This window comes from Phascolarctos cinereus, unplaced genomic scaffold, assembly GCF_003287225.1.
Source record: "Phascolarctos cinereus isolate Bilbo 61053 unplaced genomic scaffold, phaCin_HiC Scaffold_1;HRSCAF=81, whole genome shotgun sequence".
In the NCBI taxonomy this organism is placed as follows: Eukaryota; Metazoa; Chordata; class Mammalia; order Diprotodontia; family Phascolarctidae; genus Phascolarctos; species Phascolarctos cinereus.
The window spans coordinates 228,973,247-228,992,137 of NW_027555514.1; the positions used below are offsets into that span (position 1 = coordinate 228,973,247).

Here is an 18,891-nt window from a genome sequence, read left to right on the forward strand (position 1 = left end):
TGTCAGGTTAAGCAGCCTGAAATTTGTCCTCAGTTAAGTGGGGTCAGAGGAATCAGGGAGAAGCTATGGCTGGGATGGGAGGCCATAGCATGAGAGGAAGAGGTAATTTGATATGGTAAGAAAAGAGCAAAGCTCAACCTGCCATCTTGAAACTTCAAGTATTAATTAATTATCCTTGCTAATTATCTGAGCTCCATTGTTTCCAGTGCTGAAAGACAACTAATAGTACTGGGCCCTCCAAATTTGATGCCCTAGGGCAAGCTACTTATGCCTCTACTCTAGTTATAGCTCTTGTAGATAAAATATATATGAGGAAATCATATATGGCAAGAAAGGCCTAGCTGTTATTTTATTCGCTCAACAATTATTGAGCATCTGTTATGTGCATAAGGTCTGCGAGGTGATGCAGTAGATAAAGTGATGTGTCTGGTGTCGGGAAGACTCATCTTCCTGAATTCAAATCTGAACTCAGATACTTACTAGCTGTGTGACCCCAAGCAAGTCACTTACTCCTGTTTGCCTCAGTTTCCTCATCTGTAAAATGAGCCAGAGAAGGAAATGGCAAACCACTCCAGTATCTTTGCCAAGAAAACCTCAAGTGGGGTCACAAAGAGCTGGACATGACTGAAAACGACTCAACTGCTATGTGCAAGGCATACCATTGAGAATACAAAAATGAGGAAGTGTAAGACAGCTCCTGCTTTCAAGAAGCTTACAATCTAGTTGGGAAAACACTATCTAACATTTACGTAGTGCTTTAAGGTTTACAGGGGGCACTGTGTCATAGTGGATGCAAGGCTGGCTTCAAAGTCAAACATTCTAATATATTATTTCCTTGAGGGCAGAGTCTGCCTTTTGCCTCTTTTTATATACAGTGTCTGGCACATAGTAGGAATTTAATAAATGTTTATTGATGGATTGCTATTAGATTCCATGGATTCAATTATTATAAGCTTAACATCTATATGTTTACCCCAACTTCCAGTCTTGCATTTCCAACTGCTATTGGACATCTCAAATTGGATATACTCTTGACATCTTAAACTCTACATGCCCAAAACAGAACTCATTGTGTTTCCTCCCAAACTCTCTCTCCTCTTCCTAACATTCCTAATACTGTTGAGGGTACCACTATCTTCCCAAGTTACCAAAGATGGAAATCCAAGTATCCTTTTTTTTTTTTTGGAAATTTTAAAATTTATTTTAAACTTTAATACAAAAGGAGAAAGGAAAAATTAAACATTGCCACGTACACAGCAGAACATAAGAGGATTCAATATAAAACAATAAATTTCCATTTCAAGAAAACCTATATAATAAATACCACACATTGTTTTCAAAGCTGCCCAGCTTTTCTTTGCTTCCTTGTAGGTTTTCTTTTGTTCTTTGCTATGTACTTTTTACTTCATTTTTTTCCCTCTCTTTCTCCTTTCCTTGCCCTACAGAAGGCTACAATTAAGCATGGAGATATAAATATATATTGATACAGATATATATATATGTATGTATATATATATATATGTACAGACACATATACATAGATATCTATAAATATGTAGATATATATATATATACACATATATGTAAGACCATACTATTCTTATTTCCACTTGCCATCTGTTTCTCTGAAGATGGATAGCATCTTCATTTATAAATCCAAGTTTTTCCATGTGTTTATAGTTCAACCAGTTCATCATTTCCTACATTGCAACAATATTCCAACCCAATAAGATCCTATCTGAGAGACTGTCTATGAAAGTTTTTTTTCCAAATTTTCTGCATTCCTTCTATTTTTGGCTATAGACTTTATTTATACAGGAAAATTTTAATTTAATATAATCAAAATTATCCACTTTGCACTTCAACAATGTTCTCACCTTATAATATAGTTTAAGGTCTGGTACAGCTGAATCTGCTTCCTTTGCAACTTTTTCCTCTGGTTTCTCTGAAGTTCCTAACCTTTTATTCTTCCAAAAGAAATTGGTATTATTTTTTCTAACTCAGCAAGATAGTTTTTAGTAATTGATTGGGATAGCATTGAATAAATAGGTTAGGTGAAATTGTCGAGTTTTTTTTATTATATTGGTTTTACCTATCCATGAACAATAAATATTACTTCAATTATTTAGATCTGACTTTATTTGTATAAAAAGTGTTTTATGTTTATGTTCGTAGAGTTCTTGTGTCTGTTTTGGTAGGTATACTCTCAAATATTTTATACTGTCCAGTTATTTTAAATGGTCTAAAACAATATAGAATAATATTGCTGACACATATTATAGTTTCCCTGTTTTTCTCTTTTGATTAAATCTATTTTCTACAAGATACCTTTTCCAGTCCTTGTTAATCTTAGTATCTTCCCTCTGAGATCATCTTCAACATTTACATTCATCCTGAGCCAATCAGGGCCCAAACAGTGATCAAGTAGGGCTTGGTCTAGAACCAGAGTGATTTGGGGTTAAGGCTGGTCTTTAAGAGGAAAAAAATCAAAACAAAAAAAAAGTTTCACAGATTAAAATTCATATTCCCTTTGAGCAGAGCACCAGCAGATAAGGGTGTGATGCCCTATGTGGAGAAGGAAGGAAGGAAGGAAGGAAGGAAGCAAGCAAGGAAGGAAGGAAGGGAGGGAGGGAGGGAGGAAGGAGGAAGGAGGAAGGAAGCCATGTTGCCCACCTGGAAGTTTGGTCCTAGTGGGCAGCTCCTGCTCTACTCACAGAGGTTGCTGTTTGTCCTTCATTCTCAAAGAAGACCATGACATCAGGGAGGTGATGCCAAGATGGGCAAGTTAATTGGATTTAAGTGAGGAAGGGCTGTGCAAAGTGACCAGCCTCACTTTCTCCTTTTTTCTCACTTCCTATTTTTTTTTAAAGAAGCCATTCTTTGCCTCATTTCTTATTAAGCGTTAATCACCGAATGGGTGCTGCCTCAGTCAAATTGAGACCTGTTAAAGACCTTAGCTTGAAAAGACCAAGGTCCCCATTGCATCCTGGGCCATCTCCAGTTGTCCTGATCCATATCTGGCCACTGGACCCAGATGGCTTTGGAGGAGAAAGTGAGGCTGGTGACTTTGCATAGCCCTCCCTCACTTAAATCCAATTCACTTGCATGTCATGGCATCACCTCCCTGATATCGTGGTTTTCTTTGAGAATGAAGGACAAACAGAAACAGCAATATTCAACATATCTTGATATAGATAGATAGATAGATAGATAGATAGATAGATAGATAGATAGATAGATAGATGCATGAATCAATAGAGAGATAGATACAGATACTGGTTAGTACATAGTAGTTTACATGCAGTCTTTTCCATTAGACTTGAGCTCCTTGAGAGAAGGGACTGCTGGTTTTTCATTTGTTTGTTTGCCCTTCTTTGCATCCTCAGTGCTTAGCATAGTGCCTGGCACGGAGTAGGTGCTCAATAAATGATTTACTATGTGACCCTGAGCAAGTTACCTAATCTCTCTGTGCTATAGGTAAGTCTCTAAGTCCACAGATTGCAAAGAGGGTGCTGACAATTGATAGCAGGAGTTTCCTGTATCCATGAAATCATACATCCAGTCATTATACTTTTCCCTCAGTCTTCACTAAAGACTTTACAAATTTCATCTCATTTAATTCTTATAAGAATCCTGTGAGTTGCATACTAAATCTCCATTTTATAAAGGCTGAGTTGGACTGATTTACCCATGGTCACCCAACCGATATTAGAAAGAAAGAGGTTTCAACCCAAGATTTCTCCCAACTTCAAGCCCAATACTCTTTTCTTTGACCTATTTAACTAAGGCAAGTATGCAAAGCACTGTTTCTTAAGGTAAATATAGTTAAGTACTATAACAGAGATGTTATGGACACTTAAAGGAGTGAGGAAACTCCACCTGGCTGGTAGAAGCCAAAAGATTTATGAATCTTTATCATTCAACCACAGAGAAGGTGAAGGAGGGGAGAAATAGAAGCATTCCAGGTGGAGAGGATAGCATGAGCCAAGGTGAGGAGGGGGAGGTTTTTTGTTTAAGTTGAACCAAAGGACAAACCCTATAAACAGGCACAATACTAATGTTAGCTATTACAAAGATTTACAGAGCATTTTACATGGTAGTATGCTCAGTAAATGTTGAAGGCAGTTAAAAAGAATCCTAGACTCTAGTTTTATATTTCAATTTAGTATAAATAGCTATGTCAAGAAGGCAATTCTCTCAAGCTAGGCTTTATCAAATCTCCCTCTGAACTAGGAAGATTCAGACTTTCCCACTGAACTCAGCAATGATGAGAAACCCCTTTAACTCATCTGATTGACTGCAGCCTTAACCGTGCTAGTTCAGCAAATTCTCATTAAGTATCAAGTGCCCTAAGCAATGAGAATCTTGAAAGACAGAAACCAATCGTTTAGTTTATCCATTAGTCTACTGATCAAAGTAGTAGGGTGTTCAGTCTTGGGCTAGACAAGTAGACAATGGGAGGCTTTAAAACTTATTAAATGTGTAATGTACTGTCTCTTCAAGTTTGTGGTTACAAATTGATGGATAAATGAATGACTGATACTGCTGACCCACTTTAAGTTATTTTCCCTCTCCTGTGGAGGTCTAATCCATCCAGTCCCTTTGTGGGAACTGTATTTGTCACCAGCCGAGCCTCTGGGTATTCAGCTGCTTCTGTACGGCACAGCTGAGGCCAGAGGCACTTTAACACCTTACTGAAAGAAAATGAAAAACTCAAGAGACCCTGGTTCCTACTAAAGGATGCCAAGACAAGGCAGAGGTCAGAGGTAAAGAAAAACCAGTCATCATTGCCTTGTGACCAGAAACAAGCAGTTATTCAATGAGGAGTTCCCTTTGGCTAGTGAAACTAACTGACCTGTGAGAATTTGTTTTGCTTGATTATACATATTTGTAAAGGATTTTGTTTTTCTTGCTTTCTTAATGAGGGAAGGAAAGATGAAGAGGGGTGACAGAGAGAATATGGACCCCCCCCAAAAAAATGAAATTGAATTAGAAAAAAATGGAAATTAACTGACCTATATAGGGATCAAATCCAGGACCTTGATTTCAGCAACATTTGGATTTCTCAATATTCTTCCTATATTGGTCTAAAATTGAGTCGAAAGCTACCATTACATAACTAATTATATGTTTGATGTTTTAAGCCACCTCCATACATTTAATTTAACAACTCACCTATATTTAAACATTAATGACAATATGCACTGATAAAAAGAAAGGTTCCATATGTATCACAACAAAGTATTTATAGCAGCTCTATTTGAGGTAGCAAAATGGAAGTAAAATAGATACTCATCAATTGGGGAAGGGCTAAACAAATTGTGGTGAACGAATGTAATGGAAAAACATTGTGTTGTAAGAAGTGATGAATGAGAGGCAGGTAGGTGGTACAGTGGAAAAAGCTCCAGCCATGGAGTCAGGAGAACCTGAGTTCAAATCCAGCCTCAGACACATGACACTTACTAGCTGTGTGACCCTGGGCAAGTCACTTAACCCCGATTGCCTCACCAAAAAAGGTTAAAAAAAAAAAAGAAAGAAATGATGAATGTGATAAATATAGAGAAGCATGGGAAGATTTGTATAATCTAATGCAGAGGAAAGCAGGCAGAGCCAAGAAAACAATATACTCAATGGCTATAACACTGTAATTGCAAAGAACAAAAACTGCAAAATAATAATAATAATAAAAAAAGAATGTTGCAAAATTACAAAAAAAAAAGGAAATCCTTAAAGAAGAGATATGAGAAAGTACCTCCACCACACCTTTGCTGAGGTGAGGGGAGGGGGGCATCCATGGTGTGGAACATTGCATATATTGTCAGATTTTTCTACGTATTGATCTACTTTCCTATGTTTCCCCCCTTCTTCTTTCTTTTTTCTTTTAAAAATAATCCCCCTCCCCTTTTTAAAGGGATGGCTTTCTGGGAGGAGGAAGGGGAAGATACATGAGGAGATTTAGACAATGTAAAAAGAAGGTATCAATAAAATTTATTTTTAAAATGTAGTGCTAAAAAGCAGAAAATGTTTATTCACATATTTCAGATTACCATTATATATTTATGAAGGCTCTATCCAAGTTCTGCATTTTATGAATACTTTTTAAAGATTTTTTTAAAAAATCACTTACTTTCCAGAAAAGTTTTTTGAAAATGAAGTTTCTCTGGGCTGCTACTTTAAGTTCTGCAATTAAGCAAGCTATCCGTCCTAATGTGTTGTCTTTAAGAAAGAGTTCAGATTTCAGTTGTGTGTATAGTTTAATCATCTCTTCAGACCTACAGGGAGAACAAAAACAAATTCCAGAGAGTTCAGAATGTCATAGGGGCAGTCCCGGTATCCATGAAACCACTTAACATCTATTCATAATCCCGGTTCCAAAAGAATCAACTCTTTTGTTAGGCAAAAAAGAGGCACCCAGAAGCTAGTTAAGGATCTTTGAATTTATACTCTTCAAAAAGCAGTTTTCTCAGCTTATGCATCATGAAATTTTCAGACTAGGAAGGATTTACACTGGTCCAAAGGAAGCCTTTGAACTGAGCTGTGTCAAGAGATACAGAAAGAGGAAGCAAGGCTAGGAGAGAGGCAAGAGAAGAGATGACCATTGGGTTCCTGCCGAAGCTTTGTGGTGGGTTTCATGAGACCTTGGACTTAGTGTAGCAGGCTGGTCTCATAGAAAGCCTCTGCTGTATGGACAGAGAATTCAGACTAAGAGTATTGGGTCCCTTTAAGACCAAAAGATGCTCCAGAAAGGTTTTCTGTCTCCAAGTCCCCCATTTCCCCATGACCAGTCACTTCTGGCATCCATTTATTATTTGTTTCTTTGTTATGCTTTAAGTTATTCTGATTTTGCTTGTCATTATATAAGAGCTTGACCATCCAATTTGTATGTTTCCTGTTTGTATAATGGTGGAAAGTGAGGGATGGGCAGAAAGAGTAAGGAAACATTCAGTGGCTGGCTGAAATTTATATGGGAACTTTTTTTTAATTGATCAGGAGAATCAATTCTGTTCTACCAGCCAGATCTAGGAACTGATCTGAGGACATAAAGCACTGTTTAATTAGTAATTTGATAAACCTTACAATAGGCAGGATCTTAAGTAGAACCTGGGGCTTTTCTTTCTACTTTAGGATTGAATCATTTGTTCATCTGCAGGTCACTTTGAAGTAGGTGCCTGAGGATAAGCAGTTTTCACCTACCAGTCTCAAAAGAGAGGAAAAAGAAAGGAAAGGTTTTGCCCTGCACTGGCCCCAGGGGAGGAGATAGGCTTGGTCCCTGAAGACTCAGTTCCATCACCTTTCCAGAAACTGACAACTGAAGAGGTTTAGTGTATTATGTAGGTTTAGTATATTATGTAGGCAGCATGACTGCTAAGGTGCCATTCAAAAGTGTCTGACCAATAGCTGAAAAGGATAAGTAAGTAGACTTCGTAAGGGGAAATTGGATCAAGATGGATGGGATGTTCTCAAAATTCTGACAACACAATCATAAATGATTAGGACAGAAAATGCGTGTGGCAAGGTAGGGGCAGGGGAGGGGAATTTAAATTGTTGTTTAGTCATTTCAGTAATGTGGGACTCTCCATGACCTTATTTGGGGTTTTCTTGGCAAAGATACTGGAGTGGTTTGCCATTTTCTTCTCCGGATAATTTTACAGATGAGGAATCTAAGGCATACAGGGTTAAGTGACTTGCCCAGGGTCACATAGCTAATAAGAAGCCTGATTTGAACTCAGGTCTTCCTGACTCCAGACCCAACACTCTATCCACTGTTCCACCTATCTGCTCTCCCTCGAGAATTTTCTCACCAACTCATTTTAAAAATGCATGTGCCAAAGGAATATAGCTGAGGATGCATATAAATAGGGAGCATGGTCCTATCACAATAATGTCAGAACCATAAAGACCAGAATAAGTTGAATCTCACAATGAGTGCTAAGGAAAAACAAACATGACCTTTTAAAAGTTAAGTAGGAGAAAAAAGAAAAACAAAGAGTGAAGACTCAGTCAAGGCAGAATAACTGCTTCTAAGTATCTAAAGGGCTAACACAGACATCTTGCTTAATCTCAGGACTAGAAACAAGAAGCAGAAACTGTAGAGTGGCGATTCACAGCTTGATAGGAGAAAGAATTATGTAACAAATGGAGTTGCCCAAAATTAGAAAGGACTGTCTCAATGGATTCTTTTTTTTTTTTTGGAGGCAACTGGGGTTAAGTGACTTGTCCAGGGTCACACAGCTAGTAAGTGTCTGGGGCCAGATTTGAGCTCAGGTCCTCCTGACTCCAGACCCAGTGCTTTATTCACTGTGCCACCTAGCTGCCATTCTCAATGGATTCTTCAAAAAGAAGTTAGATGACCATCTAGTGGTAATGTTTGAGGAAAGATTCTTGCTCACATGTTGGTAGGACCAGGACTTCTGGTGCCCCTTCCAGCTCAAGGATTCTCTGTCTGAAGTAAGAATTCTATATCGAGGAAACCTGAGCCATACTATCCCCCAGCAACTCGGGACTGATGTTTATCGTGATACCTGTTCCTATGCCTTGGCAAGGACCTGCCAGGTTGGGTGTTCTAAATCTAGGCCTTGGCGGATTTGAGGGTCTCAGTCAACTTTTTGAACAAAAAACCAGTCCAACAGGAGCTGATGTCAACAGGAGCTGATGTCCCTATAATCCCACTCAAGCTTGATTAATAATGGATACCACCCTGTCCCTGGATTTATCAGCTTATGGATAGAATTGGAAAGGACCTTAGAGGTATCTAGTCTAACCAACTCCTTTTACAAGTGAGGAAACAGATTGAGAGGGATTAATTGATTTTCTGAAAGTCACACAGGCAGTCAGGGTCAATTATGAGTTATGAACCCACATCCTCTGATTAACCAATAGAAGAAGCTAGAAGCTTATAGAAGGCAAACAAATAAATGTTCCCATTGATATAGTGTTTTAAGAACCTGTGCTCTCTTCACTGAATCAAAAATGCTTTCAAGAACTCAAGACCCCAAAGTGTTTTAATGGATTCTTTTGGCAGAAACTACCTTTAGAGAAGTAAAGCAGTGATTAATCAGTGCCCTCTTGTTAACACATCCTCAATGTTCAAAGTCATTCCTACTGGAAGTGATGACTCTGACTGGGCAATAAAAGTTATCTTACCCCTTCTGTACATTGGCCCTGTGCATTTATTTTTCCCCAGGAAGCTATCAGTAGTAGAAAATAATTCCAATAAGGAAAAGTTTCCTTGCTAGCAATGGAGACAGTTTTGAGGCTTGGTACCTCCCCCTTGGAAGAGTTTATTCACACACATATACACACACACACACACACACACACACACACACACACACACACACACACCACACAGTGTCCAGTCAGACCGTAAGAATGTAGAACAATGCAAAACACCAGAAAATTTACCTAGAAGCAAATAAAGAGGGCACTTCCTCCCCCATTTCTTCCCCAGCTCAAGCCAGTTTAATTTTTCCAATGTGTACATTCCAGGCTGCTGCAGTCAGGTACCTTGTCTCAGAAGCTCTGACTCAGACAACAAGGATGAGATACTATGACCTGAACAGACCCAACAGAAGGAAAAGGAAGCCTACATAGAGGTGAAACTACATATGACCCAAACAGGAAAGACACTCCTGGCTGGAGGAGGTCTGGTGGTGTTGGGATGGGCTATTCCACCTTCCATCAAGGAGAAGCTGGGATAAGTGGGATTGCATTTGTACTAGAACAGCCTCACATTACCAAGCCAGCTATGGATAACTACCTTGGGGGATGGGAGGTTACAGGAGAACCTGCAAGAGACACCATTACAAGCAGCTAGAGGCTTATAAGAGGCAAACAAACAATAAAGGCTAACATTGATTAAGGTTTGCAAAATGCTTTACATATTTTGTGTCAGTTAATCTGAATAACTACTCTGTGAAGAGGATACTATTATTTATCACCATTTTACATATGAAGAAAGTACCTTGCCTAGGATCACACAGCTAGTAAATATCAAAAACAGAATTAAAATTTAGGTCTTCCCGACTCCAAGTCCATACAGAATCAGAGGTGTCATGGTTTCAGACATGGCTAAACCCTAGAGTCTTTGAACAGATAGATTCCTCAAAGAAGCTGGTCCACCAAGCTAAAGGGCTCTTCCTCATCATCAAGAGAGTAAACCTCATAGTTGAAATGAATGAAAAACCCCAAGAGACAGAGTTTCTGGTTAATCAATAATCAATTAATTAATTAGGCTAAATGATAATCAGTAAGTTGATGGTCAGTGGTTTCTCTTGGTAACCAAATGGAGATCCTGAAAGCTTTAAATAACCCTTCTGAAAGCGAATTCCCTTGACAACTGAAAATCAGTCCTGATTGGTGGACACTTAATGAGGAGGTGGGCTAGGAGTCTTCAACTTCCCCAACTGAGAAAGGTGATTGATCATGAGACTCAGCCACCTCCAGCAATCTGGACAGGGGAATCCATTTCCATCCAGACCCCTCTGGCTGGTTTTCTCCTTCATGAGCAGGATCACCCTAAACTCTAATGGAGGGGTTTAAGGACAGGGCTCCTTTCCCCAGGTCAAGTATTCAAGAAGACTGGATTCTGTTTTACTCTAAACAGAAGTAAGGTCTCCCCACCCAAGACTGAAGAGCATGTTCCTGGAGGGCTAGGAACAATCTTATCAATTAGTCACGTCCTTCAGAGACTGACTTTAACAAAAGTTGGGACTTTATGAGGAAATTGAGGAGAAAAGCCAGGATCCCAAATCAATAATTGGTTATTAATATAATCATATAATAATAATTTATTTCATAGTGACAACAACTTCCCAGCATTGACAGACATTCATCCTGTATTTCAATGACCTCTGTTGTACTTAACACTACACATATGGACCCAGACCTTTATATCCTGGTTATTTCACTCCTACCCCCAGTGCTGGCAGAAAGAATTCCTCATTAAAGAGATTCTCAGATACTGAAGATCTAGATATCACTTCTAGTTGCTTAGAAGATAACTACTAGAAGGACCTAGGGATTGACTCATTCCTGCCATGCCCCTGAATTGAGAGAGGCCTCTCATAGTCGATAATAATAGCTAGTATTTACATAACACTTTCACCTTTGCAAAGCACCATACAAATATCATCTCATTTTATTCTCACTAGAACCCAGGAAGGGAGATGCTATTATTATTCCCATTTTACAGATGAGGAAACTGAGGCACAGACTCCAAGTTGAGCACTCTGACTACAAGGCCTGAAGCCTGGCGAGAACCTTACAAGGAAAGGAATGGGGTCTCTACCACTATTTAGAGATAGATTCTGTCATGTAGAGTAATGAGGACGACATGCTACTCAGGAGTTATTCAGGCCCCCCAAATTTGAAAGATGCTGGAGGGCCCTATTATTATAGCACCTCTTTCAGGTGACCTGACCTGTGAGGGTGAGGGGTAAACTGTCCTCTTTCCCAGTCAAAATTGAATTGTCTTCTGCATCACAGCCCCATTTCCACCCATTCTATTTAGTCAATTTATAATTAACAATAAATTAAAATAATTGTTTGAATTGTTAAGGTGATGCAGCGAATCTAGTGCTGGACCTAGAGTCAGAAAGACCCAAGTTCAAATCCAACCTCAGAAACTTTCTAGCTGTGTGACCCTAGGCAAGTCACTTAAATCTCTGTTTGCCTCAGTTTCGTCATGTGTAAAATGGAAATAATAATAGCATCTACCTCCCAGGGTTGTTGTGAGGCTCAAATGAGATAAGCGCTTAGCACAGTACCTGGCACATAGCAAGTGCTTTATAAATATTTGCTATTATTATTAGCAAATTATTACATATTACTAATATATCATAATTATTATAATATATAATACATATTATATATTATCGTAAATACAATCCTATCTAATTGTTTTTGTCCCCAGTGAAAACTTTTCCAGTTATGACTCTAACTTTAATGTATGCCTAATCTTCTCAGCTGGTACTCCCAGCAGTGATGGAGATTGCAACATACACACTCTTTGCATTCTGTGATTCCAGTCTATATGACGTGTATTGGCCCCTCTCCTACAGTTCTTCTAATAGCTTGTGGCTATAGTTCAACTCGTAGGCTGTCAATCTGTTGGCTTTTATAACATGACAAATCCTCCTCCCTATCTAGACATACACATCCTTTTTCTCTTTTATAACCTGAACACTTCTTATATTATATTGGTAATGTGAATGAATGAATTAAAAAAGCATATAATAATAATAATAATATAATATAGTGCTTTAAAGTTTGCAAAGTACTTTATGAATATCTCATTTTGTCCTCACAACAATCATGAGAGGTAGGTGCTAATATTATTTCTATTTTACAGATGAGGAAACTGAGGCAGAGACAGATTTAAGTCATATGGGGTCATACAGTTAATAAGTGGCTGAGACTGGATTTGAACTCAGGTCTTCTTGATTCCCAGGTCCACCTGTGCCACCAAGGTATATCTATTTATTAAGTGCAAAGTCCCCTATACAGATACTATGCATCTTTCCATGGTCGTATGTGTCACCTGCAGTTTTGTTAATAACAATAATAACTTGTGGATAGAGCACCGGCCCTGGAGTCAGGAGGACCTGAGTTCAGATCCAGCCTCAGACACTTGACACTTACTAGCTGTGTGACCCTGGGCAAGTCACTTAATCCCACTGCCAACCCCCCCCCCAAAAAAAACCCAATAATAACTCAGAGTACTTTAAGGTACATAGAACATTTTCCTCATAATGACTCTCTGTAAAAGATGGTATAAGTCTAATTGTGCCCATTTTACAAATAAAGAAATTGAGATTCATAGATGTGAAATAATTGACCAATGGTTAAATGGCCAACGAGCATCAAAACCAAGATTTGAACCAAATCTCAATGTACCATATATTAGTAGTTCTCACAGTGTGGTCTGGGGACTCCTGGAAGTAACCCAAGACTCCTTCAAGGGATCCACAAAAGTCAAAATATTTTCATTATAATACAAGGGTTTTTTTCATTTCTAACATGGTACTAATAAATATAGCCCACATAAACAAAAGCTCTTTAGGGTCCTCGATCATTTTTAAGAACATCAAGGGATTCTATGACCTAAAACTTCAAGAATTCTACTATAGCTATCTTTTGGGATTAGTTCTAGGATCCAGATCTCAACTCTTCATTTACTACCTACATGACCTTGTGACAACTTCCCTGGGACTCAACTTCCTCATCGGTAAAGTGATCAGACAACCTCTGAAAGTCTCATCTAACTCTGAATCTCAATTGAAATTTGGACTTTAGGAATCTCACATGAAACATGAGGCAATCATATTTTTCATAAACCCTATTTCAGGCAGCGAGTATTGCCGTAAAGATGAAGTCATTTCTGAAAAGATCCAGAATGGAGGTATAGAAAGTCTTCAACTAATTCCATTCTACCTCTGCTTCTAAATTCACTGGTAGTAAAGAACCCTTAGCTCAGCACATGCTGATGGGCTAGGACAGTATAAGAAAAAGGACATCATATCTATTGTACACACAGATTTCTTGCATTAGTAAAAAAAGTCTTAACCTAATACCAGAGTTATTACAGCCATACCTATATGGCTTCTGACATCCAGCTGTAGAATTGAACTTGCTAGCATATAGTGGATCTTGCAAGAGGGTAGCTTGCTAGAACAGGGGGGAAAAAGTAGAGTTAGGACATATTTAACAATAAACTTATGTTATTTCATTTTGTTCATTAATTGTTACTAATCATCTAATAATAAACTATTATTTATCATTATTTATTAGTTCATTGTCATATATTATTATATAATATATTATCATAAGAGTATCGTATTATTTAATAATAAATTTCTTAACATGTTATTTCATTATTAATAATAATTTAATAAAAACTCATTGTCTAATTATTCATTGTATTTTATGTTATTTTATTATAATAGTGTTGTTTAATAATAAACTTTTTATTATGGAATGATAATTTTCAGAGTTGATTTCCTATCCCTAATAGATGAGAATCTACCCAACTTTAAAAGATTTCCGAAGATAAATTTTTCCAGAATTTCTCTCATTGGCCCCAACTCCTCTCCCTTTCCATTCCAATCCAAATAATCTTTCTGAAGCACAGGTCGGACCCCATAGTTCTCTTGCTTAAAAATTTTCAGTCGCTCTTTACTACCCATCAAAGAAAATACATATTCCTTGGCACAACATTCAAGGCTATCAACAATAGGTCTCCACCCTCACCTTTGTAGCTCTGTTCCATAGTCCTCCCCCTCGCACATGCCTTAAATGCCTCCTTCCTCACCTCTGCCTCACAGAATCTTTCTTCCTTCAAGATACAGTTCAACTAACCCCTTCTACATGAAACCTCTCTGCCTTCTTTTGGCTGTTAATGCAATCTACCTTATATTTAACAGCTTTGCATTTATTGGTATCTATTCTCTTTACATTTATTTCGTATGCACACATAGGTAAGTATAGATCGATGATAGTTGGATAATAAATAAATAGATAATAGATAAAATATAGATATATATGTACATAAATAGAGAGAGATGATAGATGATTGATAGGTAGATGACAATGATGAAGAACAGATAAATGACACTTGCTTTCTCCCACATAAGAATGTAAGTTACTTGTAATAAGAAATTTCAGTTATTCTTTCACCCCTGGCTTCTTCCAGTGAATGGTCCTGTCTGCTTTTGGAATTTCATAGTGTTTGACAACTGAAACATGAAGTCATATGGCAAGAATGCTTGTAGTAATAATGATAATGATAATTGCACTTACATAGTGCTTTATGGTTTTAAAAGTGTTTTACAAATATTTTATAGCCCCAACATCTCTGGGAGTTATCATCCCCATTATTAATATCCCCATTTTACAGATGAAAAAACTGCAGCAGGAAACGGTTAAGTGACTTGCCCAAACACAGCTAAGTCTCTGTGGCAGGATCTGGACTCCAGATCCAGTGCTCTATTCACTGTGCTACCTCTCTGTGACAACCAGAACCAGAATTTGGTGGAAGTGAGACACTGTGGAAAGTATACATCAATGACATAATACTTTGGTCACATTTCTTACCCAGACATTTCATGGTTTTCCCCAGAGGGACATGGGTCTTGTCTTGAGAAAAGTTTTAACTTAAGTCCACAGTTCCAATGTATGCAGTATATTGTGAACCGTGGTGACCTACAATGGTGGTGATCTGTATCCATTCCCAGTTCTGCAAAGGGCTTTTTCTTCCAGGTTAGCCATGGACAGTTATCTGTCTCCAGATGTGTCCTCAATGGTTAACAGAGTTTTAACCCGATGCAGTACCCTTTTGTCTTCTGTGAGATGCCTAGGAATCCATTTCCAAGCACCTTCTGAAAGTTCTGTCTTACCAAGAATTTTAGGATTCACATCCTTAGGGAATTTAAAGAAAACAGACAAAGTTTGATATTTCCCCTTATATCATTCAAAGAGCATTTTCATACCTCCTGGGGGAATTCTTTTTCTTTCTTTTTTTTTTCCTTTTTTTCCTTTTTTTTTTTTTTGCTTTTTTGGTGAGGCAGTCGGGGTTAAGTGACTTACCCAGTGCCAAGTGTCTGAGGCCAAATTTGAACTTGGATCCTCCTGACTCCAAGGCTGGAGCTCTATCCATTGTGCCGCCTAGCTGTCCCAATATTCTTATTTCTTAATTCATAAATATCACACCTTTACATAGGAGTCTTCTGTGTAACTCAAGATACATAACAAGACACCCGTGTTCTAGGGATGCAACATCTATATTAGGGAGATACAACACATTCACAAGCACATTGCCTCCAGACTTGTAATGAATGCAGTAATACAACAGATACCAGTATTTAAACATTCAGCCATGCAAAAGTAATATCAGAAAACTAATTGTCTAATTATAGTCTAAAACAAATTAAAATATATGCTAAGTTTTCTCTGTAAAACTAGAATATCCAAGAAGGAGAACCCAAGATGAAGAATCTCTCCAATGGGTCTCTATAAATGCATAGGGCACCTAAATACATGCTGTACAGAGGACCCATACTATAGAACTCCCTCTGGCTTACAGTTTCCCCACATTCAGCAGTTGAGTCTCCAGAATGATTACTACAATCAGGGTTCAAGGGTATATTTATGACGCTGCTCTTTTAAAACTATAATCCATAAGCCCCAACCATTGTGTTTTCCATTAATAATCAGTCAGTAAACTCAATTAGCTCTTAGGAAACACATTTACTCAAAGGGCGTAGCAAGAACAGTAGTTAACAAAATATCTTTCCCATGAACCTTGGGCATTACTTTCTTCCTTGGCTTGTTCCTCCATGGTAGCTCTGTTCTCTAGAACTTCAACTTCAAGTTCAGCCTCACTCTTCCAAGGAAGAGTAGGGACTCTTATCCCAGGACTAGTAGAAGCTTTTCCAATTATACATACATTCTCAGGATTCATGCCCTGATACTTGTCATCTCTTAGGCAGGAGGCATGAGAGCAGGGGTTAACTTTAACCTTTTGACCACTCTTCTCAGTTCAGGAGTAGAAAGAACCTCAACGAGAAAGACCTCACCCTAACTTATGATGACAATCCAGTATATTTCCAAAATCTTCATCTCTGCAGGCTGGGCCTATAATGGTCATTTACCCAATAATTACCATGCATCTCTGGAGTTTGAGGATCTCCCAAGTTTTGTTTTGTTTTGTTTTTAAATCTAAGATGTTACTGTTCATCTATGGAAATGAGTACCTGGGGAAAAGGAATGGGAGTAATCTTGGAAGGGGGGAATTCTGCTTCCTTTTTATATGCAAACATAAATTCAAATCCTTATTTCTTGTACAAGGTGTGGAACAATCCATCTGTTTCCACATGAAATGGGCTCAACCTCAACACACTTACATCTCATTGAATTTCTGAATTTTAAATTTCTGAATTTTAAAAGGGTATACACATATACACATACATATAATATATATGTATATGTAATATATACATATATCACTCCATTTTAGGGGCCTCCACTATGTGCTAAAGACCATGTTATGGACTGCAGATACAAAGGAAAAAGTAGAGCTAAATAAAGATAAAACAAATGCAAATCCAGAGTAATTAGGGGAGAAGAGAAAGTATGAACAACTGGGAGGATCCAGATAAGCAGTTATCCATAAGCTAAGCCTTGAGGGAGCTCAAGAAGTGATAGTGTAGGGGGAAAGCTTTCTCAAATTGTTTCCACTATATCTGTGCCCAGAAACATTCTAAAGTTCAGAATCTGAAAATCATTCATCCAATTTATGTGTTGCTAAGTCAGGTTTTTCTGTGGACATATTTAGGGCCGTCTTTGGGGCAGCTAGGTGGCACAGTGGATGGAGTACCCAGGCCTGGAGTCAGGAAGGCTCATCTTGTGTTCAAATCTGGCCTCAGACACTTATTAGCTGTGTGATCCTGGGAAAGTCACTTAATCTTGTTTGCCTCAGTTGCCTCATCTGTAAAATGATCTGGAGAGGGAAATAGCAAACCACTCCAGTATCTCTGCCAAGAAAACCCCAAATAAGGTCATAGTCAGACATGACTGAACAACAACAAATAAGTATTTTTTTTAACATATAGACAAATGGGCTTAAATTCTATGGGGTCCCACAAAGAAAAATTATTTATACAAAAGGAAGTCAGTACTGATCACTGTTAATAGTAATTTCCCCAGTACATCTCTTGTTTATAATACCTCTCTCTCCCCATACTTCTAGAACTTTTTTCAGGTGCAGTTTATGTATTAATGTCATGGGAGCACTTTTAACCAAGGGGTTCATGGTCCCCTGGCTCGATTAAGGAAGGTGTCTGTGAATTTGTGTGTGTGTGTGTGTGTGTGTGTATTTGTGTGCATATATATATACACATATTTTTGATAACTATTTTTCAGTAGAATTGGTTCCCTTTGTAATCCTATGTACTTTATGCATTTATTCTGAGAAGGGGTTCAGACTGCCAAATACCAAAAACAGGTTAACCCCTTCTACAGAGGGATTTCAAATAGATAAAATATTTTAACTGCATTGTCAGAGAAAAATCAGAATTATTTGTAGCCTTTGGTATTAACTATTCAAAAGCTTTCCTATTTTTTTCTGGCAGATGAGCCTTTTGGTAGTTCTTAGCACTATCAGCAGTACGACGCCCAAATTGACAATTTGCTTTATTGTCCTGATACCAGCATACTGGAGAGGCAGGGAAGCATAGAAGAGAGCACTTACTATCATATAATTATTCCATGAACTTTTTAAGTGTAGAAACATGGGTGAAGTAGTAGAAATAATATACAGGTGAAGCTCAGACTCCTTTTTCTCCAGGTTTGGGTTGTCAGGTAAAATAACACCACTGGTAACATTTCCAGAGTAGATGTCACTTCCATTCCCACTGAATTTGAATTGGACTTCACTCTGAGAGTTTTTCTGATCTGATGGTGTCTGGAATTCTTTCATGTTTGCTGTGTAGGACAGGATACTTTCTGTTCTATTAGTCATCGATGAGAGGCTATTGCCTGAGATGCCATTGGATACAGTAGATAAATAACTCCTCTCGGAGGGGATGGACAAGGCTCGAAAGGCATTCTGGTCTCCATTGGGCAGCTCAGAGCCATGACCCAGAGTTGAGGCACTGGGCATTGTTAAACAGCTCTCTTGATGGTACCTGTAGCATGAGATTGAAAACAAGATATAGAATCGCATGTTCTAAGTGCAGTAATTAAAAAGCAAAAAACAACAAATAAAGAGAACCTGACTGCACAATAAATGGGTAGGAGACTAAAAGGGATTCCTTTTATCTGAAAAGAGTGTTTACTCAGGAAAGGGAAAGAATCATGCCTCATTTCCTATCATTGTGTTGAATTAAACATCCA

The 18,891-nt window shown here is 38.1% G+C and overlaps 1 protein-coding gene across 1 annotated transcript in view; it reads right to left on the bottom strand.

The window, feature by feature from the left end:
• CUNH12orf56 (chromosome unknown C12orf56 homolog) overlaps nucleotides 1–18,891 on the bottom strand; it is a 117,251-nt gene that overhangs the window by 41,926 nt on the left and 56,434 nt on the right. Inside the window, exons 4-6 of the mRNA XM_020990186.2 lie at nucleotides 18,248–18,683; nucleotides 13,595–13,668; nucleotides 6,128–6,272 (exon numbers count right to left, since the gene is read on the bottom strand). Of these exons, the coding sequence (XP_020845845.1) occupies nucleotides 6,128–6,272; nucleotides 13,595–13,668; nucleotides 18,248–18,683 (655 nt within the window). The remainder of the gene's footprint in view (nucleotides 1–6,127; nucleotides 6,273–13,594; nucleotides 13,669–18,247; nucleotides 18,684–18,891) is intronic.